Source organism: Entelurus aequoreus, linkage group LG17 (assembly GCF_033978785.1).
Source record: "Entelurus aequoreus isolate RoL-2023_Sb linkage group LG17, RoL_Eaeq_v1.1, whole genome shotgun sequence".
NCBI lineage: Eukaryota > Metazoa > Chordata > Actinopteri > Syngnathiformes > Syngnathidae > Entelurus > Entelurus aequoreus.
This window is the reverse complement of record NC_084747.1, coordinates 846,388-866,645: the sequence shown is the minus strand read 5'-3', so window position 1 is coordinate 866,645 and position 20,258 is coordinate 846,388. Positions and strand designations below refer to the sequence as shown.

At 44.8% G+C, this 20,258-nt stretch overlaps 1 protein-coding gene across 1 annotated transcript in view; it reads left to right on the top strand.

The window, feature by feature from the left end:
• Positions 1 to 20,258, top strand: part of cds1 (CDP-diacylglycerol synthase (phosphatidate cytidylyltransferase) 1) — a 50,777-nt gene that overhangs the window by 15,490 nt on the left and 15,029 nt on the right. The window contains 6 exon segments of the mRNA XM_062024369.1: positions 46 to 143; positions 2,676 to 2,815; positions 3,408 to 3,466; positions 3,776 to 3,858; positions 11,649 to 11,707; positions 11,710 to 11,735. Of these exon segments, the coding sequence (XP_061880353.1) occupies positions 46 to 143; positions 2,676 to 2,815; positions 3,408 to 3,466; positions 3,776 to 3,858; positions 11,649 to 11,707; positions 11,710 to 11,735 (465 nt within the window).

Sequence of the window (20,258 nt, the reverse complement as noted above, 5' to 3'; positions counted from 1 at the left end):
ATGTCATATTTGTTGTTTTCAAAATGTATTTACTCCTCGCTTCAGGTGATGATCGTCCAAATCAAGTGTTTCCAAGAAATCATCACCATCGGTTACAAGGTGTATCGATCCTACGACCTGCCCTGGTTCAGAACCCTCAGCTGGTGAGGACAACCATTGTCTGCTCGTTAATGGCACGCACGGACGCACACACAAACAGAGTAGACCATGTGCAGAGTACAAAGATGGCTGCCATGTTGGAAGTAAATGAGAATCAACACGACTCTACACGCTGGAATTCCTGACTGCACAGGACAATCTGCCCTTATGGACAGCGATCCTGTGTGTGTGCGCGTGTGTGCGTGTGTGTGTGTGCGTGTGTGTGTGTGTGTGTGTGTGTGTGTGTGTGTGTGTGTGTGTGTGTGTGTGTGTGTGTGTGTGTGTGTGTGTGTGTGTGTGTGTGTGTGTGTGTGTGTGTGTGTGTGTGTGTGTGTGTGTGTGTGTGTGTGTGTGTGTGTCAGGCTTGTGATGTAATGAATGTCCAATCACTGTTGGGCATCTTCCCCCTCACATATTTGCAAGTGGAGTACAGAAAAACAATAAGGAAACACTAGTATAGCAATATGGCCGACACTAGCATAGCAATATGGCCGACACTAGCATAGCAATATGGCCGACACTAGCATAGCAATATGGCCGACACTAGCATAGCAATATGGCCGACATTAGCATAGCAATATGGCCGACACTAGCATAGCAATATGGCCGACAGTAGCATAGCAATATGGCCGACACTAGCATAGAATTATGGCCGACACTAGCATAGCAATATGGCCGACACTAGCATAGCAATATGGCCGACACTAGCATAGAATTATGGCCGACACTAGCATAGAAATATGGCCGACACTAGTAAAGAAGTTAAAAGACAACATTTAGAAGACTTCATTGACAGACTTTAGTCTCATTGACTGCTGCAGCTAACTTTGTGGTGCCTGCAGAAACTCTGCCCTCCATGCAGACTTGCAGGCAGACACAGAATGTTTATGTGACCAAACTATTGATCCAGACTGGGAGAACAAGCTTATCTTCTCAGTCAATGTCATTTTTCTATGGTACACATTTTCATGAAATATGGTATATGAGTTGAAATGTTTGGTGATGTTAAAGTATAAAAGTGGTCTTAGTGAACAAAAGTCTTCATGAAATATAGTATATGAGTTGAAATGTTTGGTGATCATAACTTTATTATCAGAATCAGAATAGTTTGATTGCCATTGTTTGAGAACGGGTTCACAAACTAGGAATTTTTCTTGGTGCAAACGTGCGACATAAAACACGTATAACACATATTTGGTAATAAAAAGAGCTGTGACTGAGCTATCAGATAGACTTAGAAGGGATTCAAGGAGCTGCTGTTAGGAGTTCTTGTTCATTTGCCTGATGGCCGAGGGGAAAAAAGTGTTCAGGTGGCGGGAAGTGTGGGTCTGGATGGAGCGTAGTCTCCTGCCTGAGGGGAGAGGGGAGAATAGTGTGTCCAGGGTGAGAAGAGTCAGCTGTGATCCCACCCACACGCCTCCTGGTCCTGGAGGAGAACAAGTCCTGGAGGGATGGGAGCTTGCAGCCAATCACCTTCTCAGCAGCACGTACCATGCGCTGCAGTCTATTCTTATCCTGGACTGTGGCGCCGGGGAACCACACTGTGATGGAGGAGGTCAGGATGGACTCTATGATGGCTGAGTAAAACTGCACCAGCATCTCGTTCGCCACCTTAAGTTTCCTCAGCTGCCGCAGGAAGTACATCCTCTGCTGGGCCTTCTTGATGAGGGAGCTGATGGTCGGCTCCCACTTGAGGTCCTGGGTGATGGTGGTGCCCAGAAAATGGAAGGAGTCCACAATGGGGACGGGGGTGGGAGAGTCAATCAGGGTGAGGGGGGATGGTGGGGCTGTGACTTTCCTAAAGTCCATGATCATCTCCACTGTTTTCTGGGCGTTCAGCTCCAGGTTGTTGAGGCTGCACCAGGACGTCAGCCGGTCCACCTCTCTCCTGTAGGCGGACTCATCGCCATTCGAGATGAGCCCGATGAGGGTGGTGTCATCCGCAAACTTGAGCAGTTTTGCGGATTGGTGACTGGAGGTGCAACAGTTTGTATACGGGGAGAAGAGCCAGGGGGAGAGTACACAGCCCTGAGGAGTACCAGTGTTCGTGGTTCGACTGTCCGAGACAATCTTCCCCAGCCGTACGTGCTGTCTTCGGTCTGTCAGGAAGTCATTAATCCAACTGCAGAGGGAGTTGGGCACGCTGAGCTGGTAGAGCTTGTCTCATAGCAGTCCAGGGAGGATGGTGTTGAAGGCAGAGCTGAAGTCCACAAACAGGATCCTAGCGTAGGTTCCTGGGGAGTCCAGATGCTCCAGGATGAAGTGGAGGGCCAGGTTCACTGCATCATCCACAGACCTGTTGGCTCTGTAGGCGAACTGCAGTGGGTCCAGGAGGGGGGCGGTGATGTCCTTGAGGTGGGGCAGGACCAAGCGCTCAAAGGACTTCATGACCACGGACGTCAGCGCGACCGGCCTGTAGTCATTTAGTCCTGTGATCCGTGCTTTCTTGGGGACAGGGACAATGGTGGAGGTCTTAAAGCAGTCTTAAAGTGGTGTTAGTGAAGAAAAGTCTTCTATATTGACGTGCGTCTCTTCAGGTATTTCCTGATCTGCGTCAACTATTTCTTCTACGGTGAGACGCTGGCCGACTACTTTGGTGCGCTGGTGCAGAGGGAGGAGCCTCTGCAGTTCCTGTCTCGCTACCACCGCTTCATCTCATTCACTTTGTACCTGGCAGGTGAGTCCTCACACCTGCCAATCAAAGACAAGCATGCGTTCACCCCTTCCTTTCTGCATTGGTGAGGTCAAGGCATGCAGACCAGGGGTGTCCAAACTCTGAAAATGTCATTTTACAATGCAATACAATATATACATTTTTTTGACCTTTTGGCCTCCCCTCAAGTTTGACCCAAAAGTCATAAACATGTTCAAATAAATCATATATTATTCATTGTAATGTTTTTATTCAACATTTACAGTCAATCTCTAAAGGTCTATGTGTTGATAAAAAGCTCAAAAAGATGTTTTGATGCTCTTTTTGTCAAGAAAACCCTGTTTGTTGTGGCAAAAACACAATATTTTCCTTCAAAATATTTGATGTGAAGTAATTGAAGCTTTTAATAGGTCAATAATTCATAGATTTGAATGCATTACAGCAACGACAGCTGTGTGTTATTGGACTCAACATTGCAACTCTTTCTTGTTACCTGTTTGCTCTTTTATTCCACTTTTTGGTGTTTTTTTTAAGTATTTGTAGAAAGTGCCATGAAGTGTTTAAAAAGAATAGGTGACTGTGTTTGGGTCCTGACAGCATGTTGTCTCTTTTTCAGGTTTCTGCATGTTTGTGCTGAGTTTAGTGAAGAAACATTACCGCCTGCAGTTTTACATGGTGTGTATCCACCACTGCTAACACTCACACCTTTGTATTGGCCCCGCCCACTTCAGTCTCCCTTCTTTTCACCCTAACCTGCCTGTTGGCCCCGCCCCCACTGAGCCTCTTGAAACTATCACCACAACAATGAGTGATTAAGCCACATATGTGATGTGTTGTCACTCATCTGTCGCTTGCATCAAGTATTTGACTAAATCTTTTTCTTCCTTCTGTGCATTTCACTGTTGTGACACTCTCTGTCTGTCTGTCTGTCTGTCTGTCTGTCTGTCTGTCTGTCTGTCTGTCTGTCTGTGTTTGCCATTCCAGTTTGCTTGGACCCATGTGACGCTGTTGATTGTAGTGACTCAGTCGCACCTTGTCATTCAGAACCTGTTTGAAGGGATGATCTGGTAAGTCACACTGCACAATGTCACACAAACAAGTCCGTCATGTGTGTCACGTCACACTGCACGATGTCACACAAACAAGTCCGTCATGTGTGTCACGTCACACTGCACGATGTCACACAAACAAGTCCGTCATGTGTGTCACGTCACACTGCCCAATGTCACACAAACAAGTCCGTCATGTGTGTCACGTCACACTGCACAATGTCACACAAACAAGTCCGTCATGTGTGTCACGTCACACTGCACAATGTCACACAAACAAGTCCGTCATGTGTGTCACGTCACACTGCCCAATGTCACACAAACAAGTCCGTCATGTGTGTCACGTCACACTGCACGATGTCACACAAACAAGTCCGTCATGTGTGTCACGTCACACTGCACAATGTCACACAAACAAGTCCGTCATGTGTGTCACGTCACTGCACGATGTCACACAAACAAGTCCGCCATGTGTGTCACGTCACACTGCCCAATGTCACACAAACAAGTCCGTCATGTGTGTCACGTCACACTGCACAATGTCACACAAACAAGTCCGTCATGTGTGTCACGTCACACTGCACGATGTCACACAAACAAGTCCGTCATGTGTGTCACGTCACACTGCACAATGTCACACAAACAAGTCCGTCATGTGTGTCACGTCACTGCACGATGTCACACAAACAAGTCCGTCATGTGTGTCACGTCACACTGCCCAATGTCACACAAACAAGTCCGTCATGTGTGTCACGTCACACTGCACAATGTCACACAAACAAGTCCGTCATGTGTGTCACGTCACTGCACGATGTCACACAAACAAGTCCGTCATGTGTGTCACGTCACACTGCACAATGTCACACAAACAAGTCCGTCATGTGTGTCACGTCACTGCACGATGTCACACAAACAAGTCCGTCATGTGTGTCACGTCACACTGCACAATGTCACACAAACAAGTCCGTCATGTGTGTCACGTCACACTGCACGATGTCACACAAACAAGTCCGTCATGTGTGTCACGTCACACTGCACGATGTCACACAAACAAGTCCGTCATGTGTGTCACGTCACACTGCACAATGTCACACAAACAAGTCCGTCATGTGTGTCACGTCACACTGCACGATGTCACACAAACAAGTCCGTCATGTGTGTCACGTCACACTGCACAATGTCACACAAACAAGTCCGTCATGTGTGTCACATCACACTGCACAATGTCACACAAACAAGTCCGTCATGTGTGTCACGTCACACTGCACAATGTCACACAAACAAGTCCGTCATGTGTGTCACGTCACACTGCACAATGTCACACAAACAAGTCCGTCATGTGTGTCACGTCACACTGCACGATGTCACACAAACAAGTCCGTCATGTGTGTCACGTCACACTGCACAATGTCACACAAACAAGTCCGTCATGTGTGTCACGTCACTGCACGATGTCACACAAACAAGTCCGCCATGTGTGTCACGTCACACTGCCCAATGTCACACAAACAAGTCCGTCATGTGTGTCACGTCACACTGCACAATGTCACACAAACAAGTCCGTCATGTGTGTCACGTCACACTGCACGATGTCACACAAACAAGTCCGTCATGTGTGTCACGTCACACTGCACAATGTCACACAAACAAGTCCGTCATGTGTGTCACGTCACTGCACGATGTCACACAAACAAGTCCGTCATGTGTGTCACGTCACACTGCCCAATGTCACACAAACAAGTCCGTCATGTGTGTCACGTCACACTGCACAATGTCACACAAACAAGTCCGTCATGTGTGTCACGTCACTGCACGATGTCACACAAACAAGTCCGTCATGTGTGTCACGTCACACTGCACAATGTCACACAAACAAGTCCGTCATGTGTGTCACGTCACTGCACGATGTCACACAAACAAGTCCGTCATGTGTGTCACGTCACACTGCACAATGTCACACAAACAAGTCCGTCATGTGTGTCACGTCACACTGCACGATGTCACACAAACAAGTCCGTCATGTGTGTCACGTCACACTGCACGATGTCACACAAACAAGTCCGTCATGTGTGTCACGTCACACTGCACGATGTCACGCAAACAAGTCCGTCATGTGTGTCACGTCACACTGCCCAATGTCACACAAACAAGTCCGTCATGTGTGTCACGTCACACTGCACAATGTCACACAAACAAGTCCGTCATGTGTGTCACGTCACTGCACGATGTCACACAAACAAGTCCGTCATGTGTGTCACGTCACACTGCACAATGTCACACAAACAAGTCCGTCATGTGTGTCACGTCACTGCACGATGTCACACAAACAAGTCCGTCATGTGTGTCACGTCACACTGCACAATGTCACACAAACAAGTCCGTCATGTGTGTCACGTCACACTGCACGATGTCACACAAACAAGTCCGTCATGTGTGTCACGTCACACTGCACGATGTCACACAAACAAGTCCGTCATGTGTGTCACGTCACACTGCACAATGTCACACAAACAAGTCCGTCATGTGTGTCACGTCACACTGCACGATGTCACACAAACAAGTCCGTCATGTGTGTCACGTCACACTGCACAATGTCACACAAACAAGTCCGTCATGTGTGTCACGTCACACTGCACAATGTCACACAAACAAGTCCGTCATGTGTGTCACGTCACACTGCACAATGTCACACAAACAAGTCCGTCATGTGTGTCACGTCACACTGCACAATGTCACACAAACAAGTCCGTCATGTGTGTCACGTCACACTGCACAATGTCACACAAACAAGTCCGTCATGTGTGTCACATCACACTGCACAATGTCACACAAACAAGTCCGTCATGTGTGTCACGTCACACTGCACGATGTCACACAAACAAGTCCGTCATGTGTGTCACGTCACACTGCACAATGTCACACAAACAAGTCCGTCATGTGTGTCACGTCACACTGCACAATGTCACACAAACAAGTCCGTCATGTGTGTCACGTCACACTGCACGATGTCACACAAACAAGTCCGTCATGTGTGTCACGTCACACTGCACAATGTCACACAAACAAGTCCGTCATGTGTGTCACGTCACACTGCACGATGTCACGCAAACAAGTCCGTCATGTGTGTCACGTCACACTGCCCAATGTCACACAAACAAGTCCGTCATGTGTGTCACGTCACACTGCACAATGTCACACAAACAAGTCCGTCATGTGTGTCACGTCACTGCACGATGTCACACAAACAAGTCCGTCATGTGTGTCACGTCACACTGCACAATGTCACACAAACAAGTCCGTCATGTGTGTCACGTCACTGCACGATGTCACACAAACAAGTCCGTCATGTGTGTCACGTCACACTGCACAATGTCACACAAACAAGTCCGTCATGTGTGTCACGTCACTGCACGATGTCACACAAACAAGTCCGTCATGTGTGTCACGTCACACTGCACAATGTCACACAAACAAGTCCGTCATGTGTGTCACGTCACTGCACGATGTCACACAAACAAGTCCGTCATGTGTGTCACGTCACACTGCACAATGTCACACAAACAAGTCCGTCATGTGTGTCACGTCACACTGCACGATGTCACACAAACAAGTCCGTCATGTGTGTCACGTCACACTGCACGATGTCACACAAACAAGTCCGTCATGTGTGTCACGTCACACTGCACAATGTCACACAAACAAGTCCGTCATGTGTGTCACGTCACACTGCACGATGTCACACAAACAAGTCCGTCATGTGTGTCACGTCACACTGCACAATGTCACACAAACAAGTCCGTCATGTGTGTCACGTCACACTGCACGATGTCACGCAAACAAGTCCGTCATGTGTGTCACGTCACACTGCACAATGTCACACAAACAAGTCCGTCATGTGTGTCACGTCACACTGCACAATGTCACACAAACAAGTCCGTCATGTGTGTCACGTCACACTGCACAATGTCACACAAACAAGTCCGTCATGTGTGTCACATCACACTGCACAATGTCACACAAACAAGTCCGTCATGTGTGTCACGTCACACTGCACAATGTCACACAAACAAGTCCGTCATGTGTGTCACGTCACACTGCACAATGTCACACAAACAAGTCCGTCATGTGTGTCACGTCACACTGCACAATGTCACACAAACAAGTCCGTCATGTGTGTCACGTCACACTGCACAATGTCACACAAACAAGTCCGTCATGTGTGTCACGTCACACTGCACAATGTCACACAAACAAGTCCGTCATGTGTGTCACGTCACACTGCACAATGTCACACAAACAAGTCCGTCAATGTGTGTCACGTCACACTGCACAATGTCACACAAACAAGTCCGTCATGTGTGTCACGTCACACTGCACGATGTCACACAAACAAGTCCGTCATGTGTGTCACGTCACACTGCACAATGTCACACAAACAAGTCCGTCATGTGTGTCACGTCACACTGCACGATGTCACGCAAACAAGTCCGTCATGTGTGTCACGTCACACTGCCCAATGTCACACAAACAAGTCCGTCATGTGTGTCACGTCACACTGCACAATGTCACACAAACAAGTCCGTCATGTGTGTCACGTCACTGCACGATGTCACACAAACAAGTCCGTCATGTGTGTCACGTCACACTGCACAATGTCACACAAACAAGTCCGTCATGTGTGTCACGTCACTGCACGATGTCACACAAACAAGTCCGTCATGTGTGTCACGTCACACTGCACAATGTCACACAAACAAGTCCGTCATGTGTGTCACGTCACACTGCACGATGTCACACAAACAAGTCCGTCATGTGTGTCACGTCACACTGCACGATGTCACACAAACAAGTCCGTCATGTGTGTCACGTCACACTGCACAATGTCACACAAACAAGTCCGTCATGTGTGTCACGTCACACTGCACGATGTCACACAAACAAGTCCGTCATGTGTGTCACGTCACACTGCACAATGTCACACAAACAAGTCCGTCATGTGTGTCACGTCACACTGCACGATGTCACACAAACAAGTCCGTCATGTGTGTCACGTCACACTGCACAATGTCACACAAACAAGTCCGTCATGTGTGTCACGTCACACTGCACAATGTCACACAAACAAGTCCGTCATGTGTGTCACGTCACACTGCACAATGTCACACAAACAAGTCCGTCATGTGTGTCACGTCACACTGCACGATGTCACACAAACAAGTCCGTCATGTGTGTCACGTCACACTGCACAATGTCACACAAACAAGTCCGTCATGTGTGTCCACGTCACACTGCACAATGTCACACAAACAAGTCCGTCATGTGTGTCACGTCACACTGCACGATGTCACACAAACAAGTCCGTCATGTGTGTCACGTCACACTGCACAATGTCACACAAACAAGTCCGTCATGTGTGTCACGTCACACTGCACAATGTCACACAAACAAGTCCGTCATGTGTGTCACGTCACACTGCACAATGTCACACAAACAAGTCCGTCATGTGTGTCACGTCACACTGCACGATGTCACACAAACAAGTCCGTCATGTGTGTCACGTCACACTGCACAATGTCACACAAACAAGTCCGTCATGTTGTGTCACGTCACACTGCACAATGTCACACAAACAAGTCCGTCATGTGTGTCACGTCACACTGCACGATGTCACACAAACAAGGTCCGTCATGTGTGTCACGTCACACTGCACAATGTCACGCAAACAAGTCCGTCATGTGTGTCACGTCACACTGCACAATGTCACACAAACAAGTCCGTCATGGTGTGTCACGTCACACTGCACAATGTCACACAAACAAGTCCGTCATGTGTGTCACGTCACACTGCACAATGTCACACAAACAAGTCCGTCATGTGTGTCACATCACACTGCACAATGTCACACAAACAAGTCCGTCATGTGTGTCACGTCACACTGCACAATGTCACACAAACAATTCCGTCATGTGTGTCACGTCACACTGCACAATGTCACACAAACAAGTCCGTCATGTGTGTCACGTCACACTGCACAATGTCACACAAACTAGTCCGTCATGTGTGTCACGTCACACTGCACAATGTCACACAAACAAGTCCGTCATGTGTGTCACGTCACACTGCACAATGTCACACAAACAAGTCCGTCATGTGTGTCACGTCACACTGCACAATGTCACACAAACAAGGTCCGTCATGTGTGTCACGTCACACTGCACAATGTCACACAAACAAGTCCGTCATGTGTGTCACGTCACACTGCACGATGTCACACAAACAAGTCCGTCATGTGTGTCACGTCACACTGCACAATGTCACACAAACAAGTCCGTCATGTGTGTCACGTCACACTGCACGATGTCACGCAAACAAGTCCGTCATGTGTGTCACGTCACACTGCCCAATGTCACACAAACAAGTCCGTCATGTGTGTCACGTCACACTGCACAATGTCACACAAACAAGTCCGTCATGTGTGTCACGTCACTGCACGATGTCACACAAACAAGTCCGTCATGTGTGTCACGTCACACTGCACAATGTCACACAAACAAGTCCGTCATGTGTGTCACGTCACTGCACGATGTCACACAAACAAGTCCGTCATGTGTGTCACGTCACACTGCACAATGTCACACAAACAAGTCCGTCATGTGTGTCACGTCACACTGCACGATGTCACACAAACAAGTCCGTCATGTGTGTCACGTCACACTGCACGATGTCACAGCAAACAAGTCCGTCATGTGTGTCACGTCACACTGCACAATGTCACACAAACAAGTCCGTCATGTGTGTCACGTCACACTGCACGATGTCACACAAACAAGTCCGTCATGTGTGTCACGTCACACTGCACAATGTCACACAAACAAGTCCGTCATGTGTGTCACGTCACACTGCACGATGTCACACAAACAAGTCCGTCATGTGTGTCACGTCACACTGCACAATGTCACACAAACAAGGTCCGTCATGTGTGTCACGTCACACTGCACAATGTCACACAAACAAGTCCGTCATGTGTGTCACGTCACACTGCACAATGTCACACAAACAAGTCCGTCATGTGTGTCACGTCACACTGCACGATGTCACACAAACAAGTCCGTCATGTGTGTCACGTCACACTGCACAATGTCACACAAAACAAGTCCGTCATGTGTGTCACGTCACACTGCACAATGTCACACAAACAAGTCCGTCATGTGTGTCACGTCACACTGCACGATGTCACACAAACAAGTCCGTCATGTGTGTCACGTCACACTGCACAATGTCACACAAACAAGTCCGTCATGTGTGTCACGTCACACTGCACAATGTCACACAAACAAGTCGTCATGTGTGTCACGTCCACACTGCACAATGTCACACAAACAAGTCCGTCATGTGTGTCACGTCACACTGCACGATGTCACACAAACAAGTCCGTCATGTGTGTCACGTCACACTGCACAATGTCACACAAACAAGTCCGTCATGTGTGTCACGTCACACTGCACAATGTCACACAAACAAGTCCGTCATGTGTGTCACGTCACACTGCACGATGTCACACAAACAAGTCCGTCATGTGTGTCACGTCACACTGCACAATGTCACGCAAACAAGTCCGTCATGTGTGTCACGTCACACTGCACAATGTCACACAAACAAGTCCGTCATGTGTGTCACGTCACACTGCACAATGTCACACAAACAAGTCCGTCATGTGTGTCACGTCACACTGCACAATGTCAACACACACAAGTCCGTCAAGGTGTGTTTGATTTGTGTCCTTGGCTCTCACCTGTGCTTGTGTGCAGGTTCATCGTGCCCATCTCCATCGTCATCAGCAACGACATCGGCGCTTACCTGTTTGGCTTCTCTTTGGAAGGACGCCACTCATCAAGGTGAGCACATGACTGTGTGGCTGTGTCAGCCAATCAGAAGCCAGGAGAGAGAGTAGATTGGGCTCATGAACACCAACATATAGCTTGGGCTGGGCCCATAAAAGCATATCAATATCAAATGTCCTGGATAAAACATGATCATGTCTTTTGGTGGAAGAAAAGAGAAGATTTGTCACTGGCGCTTTGGGAGCCCAAGGATGCTGGAAGTGTCAGGCCCCGTTATCCAGGGTAAATCCCACCTAACCTTATCTGTGTCCACACACACACACACAATTGGTCGTTTAAGACCCCCTCTGTCCGCCGGCGCAACGCAACTTAGTACGCATGCACACGTCATAGTCACCTCCAGTGTTGCTTTGTGTGCAACTTCTTAAATGTAACTTATCTGAACTATATCCAGTGTTGTGCTATTTCAATCCACTGGGAATCCAGTGTGACTATCATAGTGTAAATGTAACTTACTATTATTATTATTGTAGTGTAAATGTAACTTATTATTATTATTGTAGTGTAAATGTAACTTATATTATTATTATTGTAGTGTAAATGTAACTTACTATTATTATTATTGTAGTGTAAATGTAACTTATTATTATTATTATTGTAGTGTAAATGTACCTTATTATTATTATTGTAGTGTAAATGTACTCATTATTATTATTATTATTGTAGTGTAAATGTAACTTATTATTATTGTAGTGTAAATGTAACTTATTATTATTATTGTAGTGTAAATGTAACATTATTATTATTATTGTAGTGTAAATGTAACTTATTATTATTATTGTAGTGTAAATGTAACTTACTATTATTATTATTGTAGTGTAAATGTAACTTATTATTATTATTATTGTAGTGTAAATGTACCTTATATTATTATTGTAGTGTAAATGTAACTCATTATTATTATTATTATTGTAGTGTAAATGTAACTTATTATTATTGTAGTGTAAATGTAACTTATTATTATTATTGTAGTGTAAATGTAACTTATGTGAACAATATCCAGTGTTGTGGTATTTCAATGAAATGGAATCCAGTGTGACTATTGTAGTGAATCACACCTGAGACATCATACAAACCCCGTTTCCATATGAGTTGGGAAATGGTGTTAGATGTAAATATAAACGGAATACAATTATTTGCAAATAATTTTCAAGCCCATATTCAGTTGAATATTTGATGTTCAAACTCATAAACTTTTTTTTTGTTGCAAATAATCATTAAATTTATAATTTGATGTCAGCAACACGTGACAAAGAAGTTGGGAAAGGTGGCAAATAAATACTGATAAAGTTGAGGAATGCTCATCAAACACTTATTTGGAACATCCCACAGCTGAACAGGCTAATTGGGAACAGGTGGGTGCCATGATTGGGTATAAAAGTAGATTCCATGAAATGCTCAGTCATTCACAAACAAGGATAGGGGCGAGGGTCACCACTTTGTCAACAAATGCCTGAGCAAATTGTTGAACAGTTTAAGAACAACCTTTCTCAAGCACGTATTGCAAGGAATTTAGGGATTTCACCATCTACGCTCCGTAATATCATCAAAGGGTTCAGAGAATGTGGAGAATCACTGCAAGTAAGCAGCTAAGCCCGTTGACCTTCCATTGATTGAGATTGATTGATTGAAACTTTTATTAGTAGATTGCACAGTGAAGTACATATTCCGTACAATTGACCACTAAATGGTAACACCCCAATACGTTTTTCAACTTGTTTAAGTCGGGGTCCACTTAAATTGATTCATGATACAGATATATACTATCATATATACTATCATCATAATACAGTCATCACACAAGATAATCACATTGAATTATTTACAATCAGGGGGTGTGGAGGGGGGGGGGGGGTATGGACATCAAGTGAGTGAGGAGAGAGAGAGAGAGGAGAGAGAGGAGAGAGAGAGAGAGAGAGAGAGAGAGAGAGAAGAGAGAGGAGAGAGGAGGAGAGATGAGAGAGAGAGAGAGAGAGAGATCAAAAGGCATAAGAAGAAGAAAAAGTATCTGCATTTGATTGTTTACATTTGATTATTAGCAATCTGGGTAGGGTGTTAGTTTAGGGTTGTAGCTGCCTGGAGGTGAACTTTTATTGCGGTTTTGAAGTGAGGTCTTTTATACCTGTTGGGAGCGCATTCCACATTGATGTGGCATAGAAAGAGAATGAGTTAAGACCTTTGTTAGTTCGGAATCTGGGTTTAACGTGGTTAGTGGAGCTCCCCCTGGTGTTGTGGTTATGGTGGTCATTTACGTTAAGGAAGTAGTTTGACATGTACTTCGCTATCAGGGAGGTGTAGCGGATTTTATAGACTAGGCTCAGTGCAAGTTGTTTAACTCTGTCCTCCACCTTGAGCCAGCCCACTTTGGAGAAGTGGGTAGGAGTGAGGTGGGATCTGGGGTGGAGGTCTAGAAGTAATCTGACTAGCTTGTTCTGGGATGTTTGGAGTTTAGATTTGAGGGTTTTGGAGGTGCTAGGGTACCAGGAGGTGCATGCGTAATGGAAAAAGGGTTGAACGAGAGTTCCCGTCAGAATCCTCAAGGTGCTTTTGTTGACCAGAGAGGAGATTCTGTAGAGAAATATCGTTTGTTGGTTAACCTTTTTGATTACCTTGGTTGCCATTTTATCACAATTTTATCCCTCAGGCTGTACTGCATCAACAAGCGACATCATTGTGTAAAGGATATCACCACATGGGCTCAGGAACACTTCAGAAAGCCACTGTCAGTAACTACAGTTGGTCGCTACATCTGTAAGTGCAAGTTAAAACTCTCCTATGCTAGGCGAAAACCGTTTATCAACAACACCCAGAAACGCAGTCAGCTTCGCTGGGCCTGAGCTCATCTAAGATGGACTGATGCAAAGTGGAAAAGTGTTCTGTGGTCTGACGAGTCCACATTTGAAATTGTTTTTGGAAACTGTGGATGTCGTGTCTTCCGGACCAAAGAGGAAAAGAACCATCCGGATTGTTCTAGGCGCAAAGTGTAAAAGCCAGCATGTGTGATGGTATGGGGGTGTATTAGTGGCCAAGACATGGGTAACTTACACATCTGTGAAGGCACCATTAATACTGAAAGGTACATACAGCTTTTGGAGCAACATATGTTGCCATCCAAGCAACGTTACCATGGACGCCCCTGCTTATTTCAGCAAGACAATGCCAAGCCACGTGTTACATCAACATGGCTTCATAGTAAAAGAGTGCGGGTACTAGACTGGCCTGCCTGTAGTCCAGACATTGAAAATGTGTGGCACCTGCAATAGCAGAAGGGAGACCCCCGGACTGTTGAACAACTTAAGCTGTACATCAAGCAAGAATGGGAAAGAATTCCACTTCAAAAATGTGTCTCCTCACTTCCCAAACCAAAACTGAGTGTTGTTCAAAGGAAAGGCCATGTAACACAGTGGTGAACATGCCCTTTCACAACTACTTTGGCACGTGTTGCAGCCATCAAATTATAACTTCATTATTATTTGCAAAAAACAATAAAGTTTATGAGTTTGAACATGAAATATGTTGTCTTTGTAGCATATTCAACTGAATATGGCTTGAAAAGGATTTGCAAATCATTGTATTCACTTTATATTTACATCTAACACCATTTACCAACTCATATGGAAACGGGGTTTGTACGTTACACCTGAGACATCATACATTACACCTGAGACGACATACATTCATCACACCTGAGACATCATACATTACACCTGAGACATCATACATTACACCTGAGACGACATACATTCATCACACCTGAGACATCATACATTACACCTGAGACATCATACATTACACCTGAGACGACATACATTACACCTGAGACATCATACATCACACCTGAGACATCATACATTACACCTGAGACATCATACATTACACCTGAGACATCATACATTACACCTGAGACGACATACATTCATCACACCTGAGACATCATACATTACACCTGAGACGACATACATTCATCACACCTGAGACATCATACATTACACCTGAGACATCATACATTACACCTGAGACGACATACATTCATCACACCTGAGACATCATACATTACACCTGAGACATCATACATTCATCACACCTGAGACATCATACATTACACCTGAGACGACATACATTCATCACACCTGAGACATCATACATTACACTTGAGACGACATAAATTCATCACACCTGAGACATCATACATTACACCTGAGACGACATACATTCATCACACCTGAGACATCATACATTACACCTGAGACATCATACATTCATCACACCTGAGACATCATACATTACACCTGAGACGACATACATTCATCACACCTGAGACATCATACATCACACCTGAGACATCATACATTCATCACACCTGAGACATCATACATTCATCACACCTGAGACATCATACATTCATCATACCTGAGACATCATACATTCATCACACCTGAGACATCATACATTCATCACACCTGAGACATACATTCATCATACCTGAGACATCATACATTCATCACACCTGAGACATCATACATTCATCACACCTGAGACATACATTCATCATACCTGAGACATCATACATTCATCACACCTGAGACATCATACATTACACCTGAGACATCATACATCACACCTGAGACATCATACATCACACCTGAGACATCATACATACATCACACCTGAGACATCATACATTCATCATACCTGAGACATCATACATTACACCTGAGACATCATACATTCATCACACCTGAGACATCATACATTCATCACACCTGAGACATCATACATCACACCTGAGACGACATACATTCATCACACCTGAGACATCATACATCACACCTGAGACGACATACATTCATCACACCTGAGACATCATACATCACACCTGAGACGACATACATTCATCGCACCTGAGACATCATACATCACACCTGAGACGACATACATTCATCACACCTGAGACATCATACATCACACCTGAGACATCATACATTCATCACACCTGAGACGACATACATTCATCACACCTGAGACATCATACATTACACCTGAGACGACATACATTCATCACACCTGAGACATCATACATTCATCACACCTGAGACATCATACATTACACCTGAGACGACATACATTCATCACACCTGAGACATCATACATCACACCTGAGACGACATACATTCATCACACCTGAGACATCATACATCACACCTGAGACATCATACATTCATCACACCTGAGACGACATACATTCATCACACCTGAGACATCATACATTACACCTGAGACGACATACATTCATCACACCTGAGACGACATACATTCATCACACCTAAGACATCATACATTCATCACACCTGAGACATCATACATTACACCTGAGACGACATACATCACACCTGAGACGACATACATTCATCACACCTGAGACATCATACATTACACCTGAGACGACATACATTCATCACACCTGAGACGACATACATTCATCACACCTGAGACATCATACATTCATCACACCTGAGACATCATACATTACACCTGAGACGACATACATTCATCACACCTGAGACATCATACATTACACCTGAGACGACATACATTCATCACACCTGAGACATCATTCATCACACCTGAGACATCATACATTACACCTGAGACATCATACATTACACCTGAGACGACATACATTCATCACACCTGAGACATCATACATTACACCTGAGACATCATACATTACACCTGAGACGACATACATTCATCACACCTGAGACATCATACATTACACCTGAGACGACATACATTCATCACACCTGAGACATCATACATTCATCACACCTGAGACATCATACATTACACCTGAGACGACATACATTCATCACACCTGAGACATCATACATTACACCTGAGACGACATACATTCATCACACCTGAGACATCATACATTACACCTGAGACGACATACATTCATCACACCTGAGACATCATTCATCACACCTGAGACATCATACATTACACCTGAGACATCATACATTACACCTGAGACGACATACATTCATCACACCTGAGACATCATACATTACACCTGAGACATCATACATTACACCTGAGACGACATACATTCATCACACCTGAGACATCATACATTACACCTGAGACATCATACATTACACCTGAGACGACATACATTCATCACACCTGAGACATCATACATTACACCTGAGACATCATACATTACACCTGAGACGACATACATTCATCACACCTGAGACATCATACATTACACCTGAGACGACATACATTCATCACACCTGAGACATCATACATTCATCACATCTTTGGAGGTAAACAATGTGATAAATAACATTTGACAACAATCAATCTAGGGATAGAGATATCTGGTCAGGACACTCCACACTCTTTTGTCTTCACCTTCATTGTCCATTCCTTTTAGCTGACTCTGGACCTAGACCTTGAGTCTGTGACATACATGGCAGACAATAACTGATACAGTCTGCTTTGCCAGTCCAAATGTTGTCGCCGTTTTCCTCCACGGCCAGGTAATACAAAGCACACGCTACCTTTTTTATCACATCCACGGGAGCTTGCGTTCTCGTTGTCTCTCCTTCGACAAATGGACAAAGTTTTTGGCTAAGTAGAATCACAGCTGACCCGGCCGGACATTGGAAAGTTGTCTTGCCGTCTGAGAAGTGTTGTATGCCAAATAGCTGCAATGCTTTCTCTTAAGGTATTCATGTGTGATTTCCACAAGTGTCTGTACATGTAGAAGAAGGAGAAACACGGCATGTGTGGATGACTTGCCTCCATATTTCCAGTGGTTAGCTCCGCTCTTCGTAAACGATCAATGAGTCCATACAAAGCTAAGTGCCGCAGATTCAAGAAATACACGGCGCACTTACCCGTGTAAAAATTAGCCTGAGGAGGGGGACCTTAAACGCTGGTTTAGTGTGGCTGAAACGGGGCTGTGAAGGACTCGTGCCGTCGTGCGGGTTCCATGGACCATCAAGGACAGACATTTCTGCAAGCAGGGTTGACTTTATTTTATTTTTGCAAATAAAACCTCGTCTGCGGTCTGGCCGCTTTTCAGCTGCGCCTCCCTCTGCTGCTCGCTCCGCCGTCTGCTTTTCAGCAGCACGTCGTCCTTTCCGTCTGCCTCTTGCTCTCCGTCTTTGTCACTCTCTCCTTCTTCGTCGCTCCGCACTTGTTGTGTTCTCTCCTCCTTCTGCCGCGTCGTTCTCTGCTGCTGCCCTTTTACACCTTGCGAGGAGATTAGATGATTGTGACCAGGTGCGCGATCCACGCACCTGATCTTGTTTACGGCTGCTCGCTTGCTGTGCCCTGCCTCGCTGTCGGACTAACGGCCCCGCCTCTCCACAAGGGCTTAGGCTAAATAATTATTCCTTCAAGGGGTTAAACGACTTAGTGTAGACATGGCCTCAGTGACACGCTAACAGCCAATCACGTAACAGTATCAACTAGCAAGACTTTAGTTTGACATCCTGACACTCCCATCTAAACTAACCTCATTTATTTGACCACCAGACACCTTCTGCACTGATAAATACAACTTTTGCTAAGTTGGAAAATGTTTTACTGTATTTATTGGCAAGTCATCAAAAAGATCAATAATGATCCATCGATCAATATAAAAAAGATGTATCGTGATACAGTTTTCAGCCCTACCTGTGAGGAGACTTTTTAAATAAATAATTACCTCAACTAATCAAACATTTAATGTGCTATTCATTCATTTCAGTTCATTTACTGTAAACTTGGATACATTACATGTTTTAATTATCTTAATATTTAATCAATTAATAACAATTTAATGATTTGATCCCCAACGTAATTATTTCTTGTTTTAATTACCGTATTTTCTGGACGATAGAGCGCTCTGGTACATAAGCCGCACCCACTAAATTTGAGGAGAAATACATATATATCCTCATATTAGCCGCACCACAGATACTGTATATACTTAGTGAAATGAGTTATTTACACAGAAATATTACCTTGATTGTTTCCAAATGGTGTCTGTAACACGGCAGTAAAACGGATAATCAAACAAAACAGAAGCCATGGTCATGGAGCCACTTGCTGCGCAAGCTGGCTCTCCAATCAACCAAACAGACTCAATAACTCAGCAGGGATGTTTTGGGGAATTTATTGAGGAATTTGTGAAAGTGGAACAATACAAAAAGAATGCCATTGTAAGTAAATAATACTAACACAGACATTCGTAAACGTGTTAGCATATTAGCTCATGCTAACAACGCTAGCTTGATTACATCACGATATAGCAGGTACAAATATGCATGAAAACACTCCTAGAGACGTCCTTTAATAAGTATGAATTGTTTTAGTTCTATTGTAAAACTTACAAATGTTGTTTGGAGGGATGAATGAAGAATCCATACAAGTAGAAAGGCTATGGACGGCTGGAAGAGAACGGCACTCTGGTTTGAAAAAAATACAATAAAAAAGTACTACCTGTAAATGGAAGGA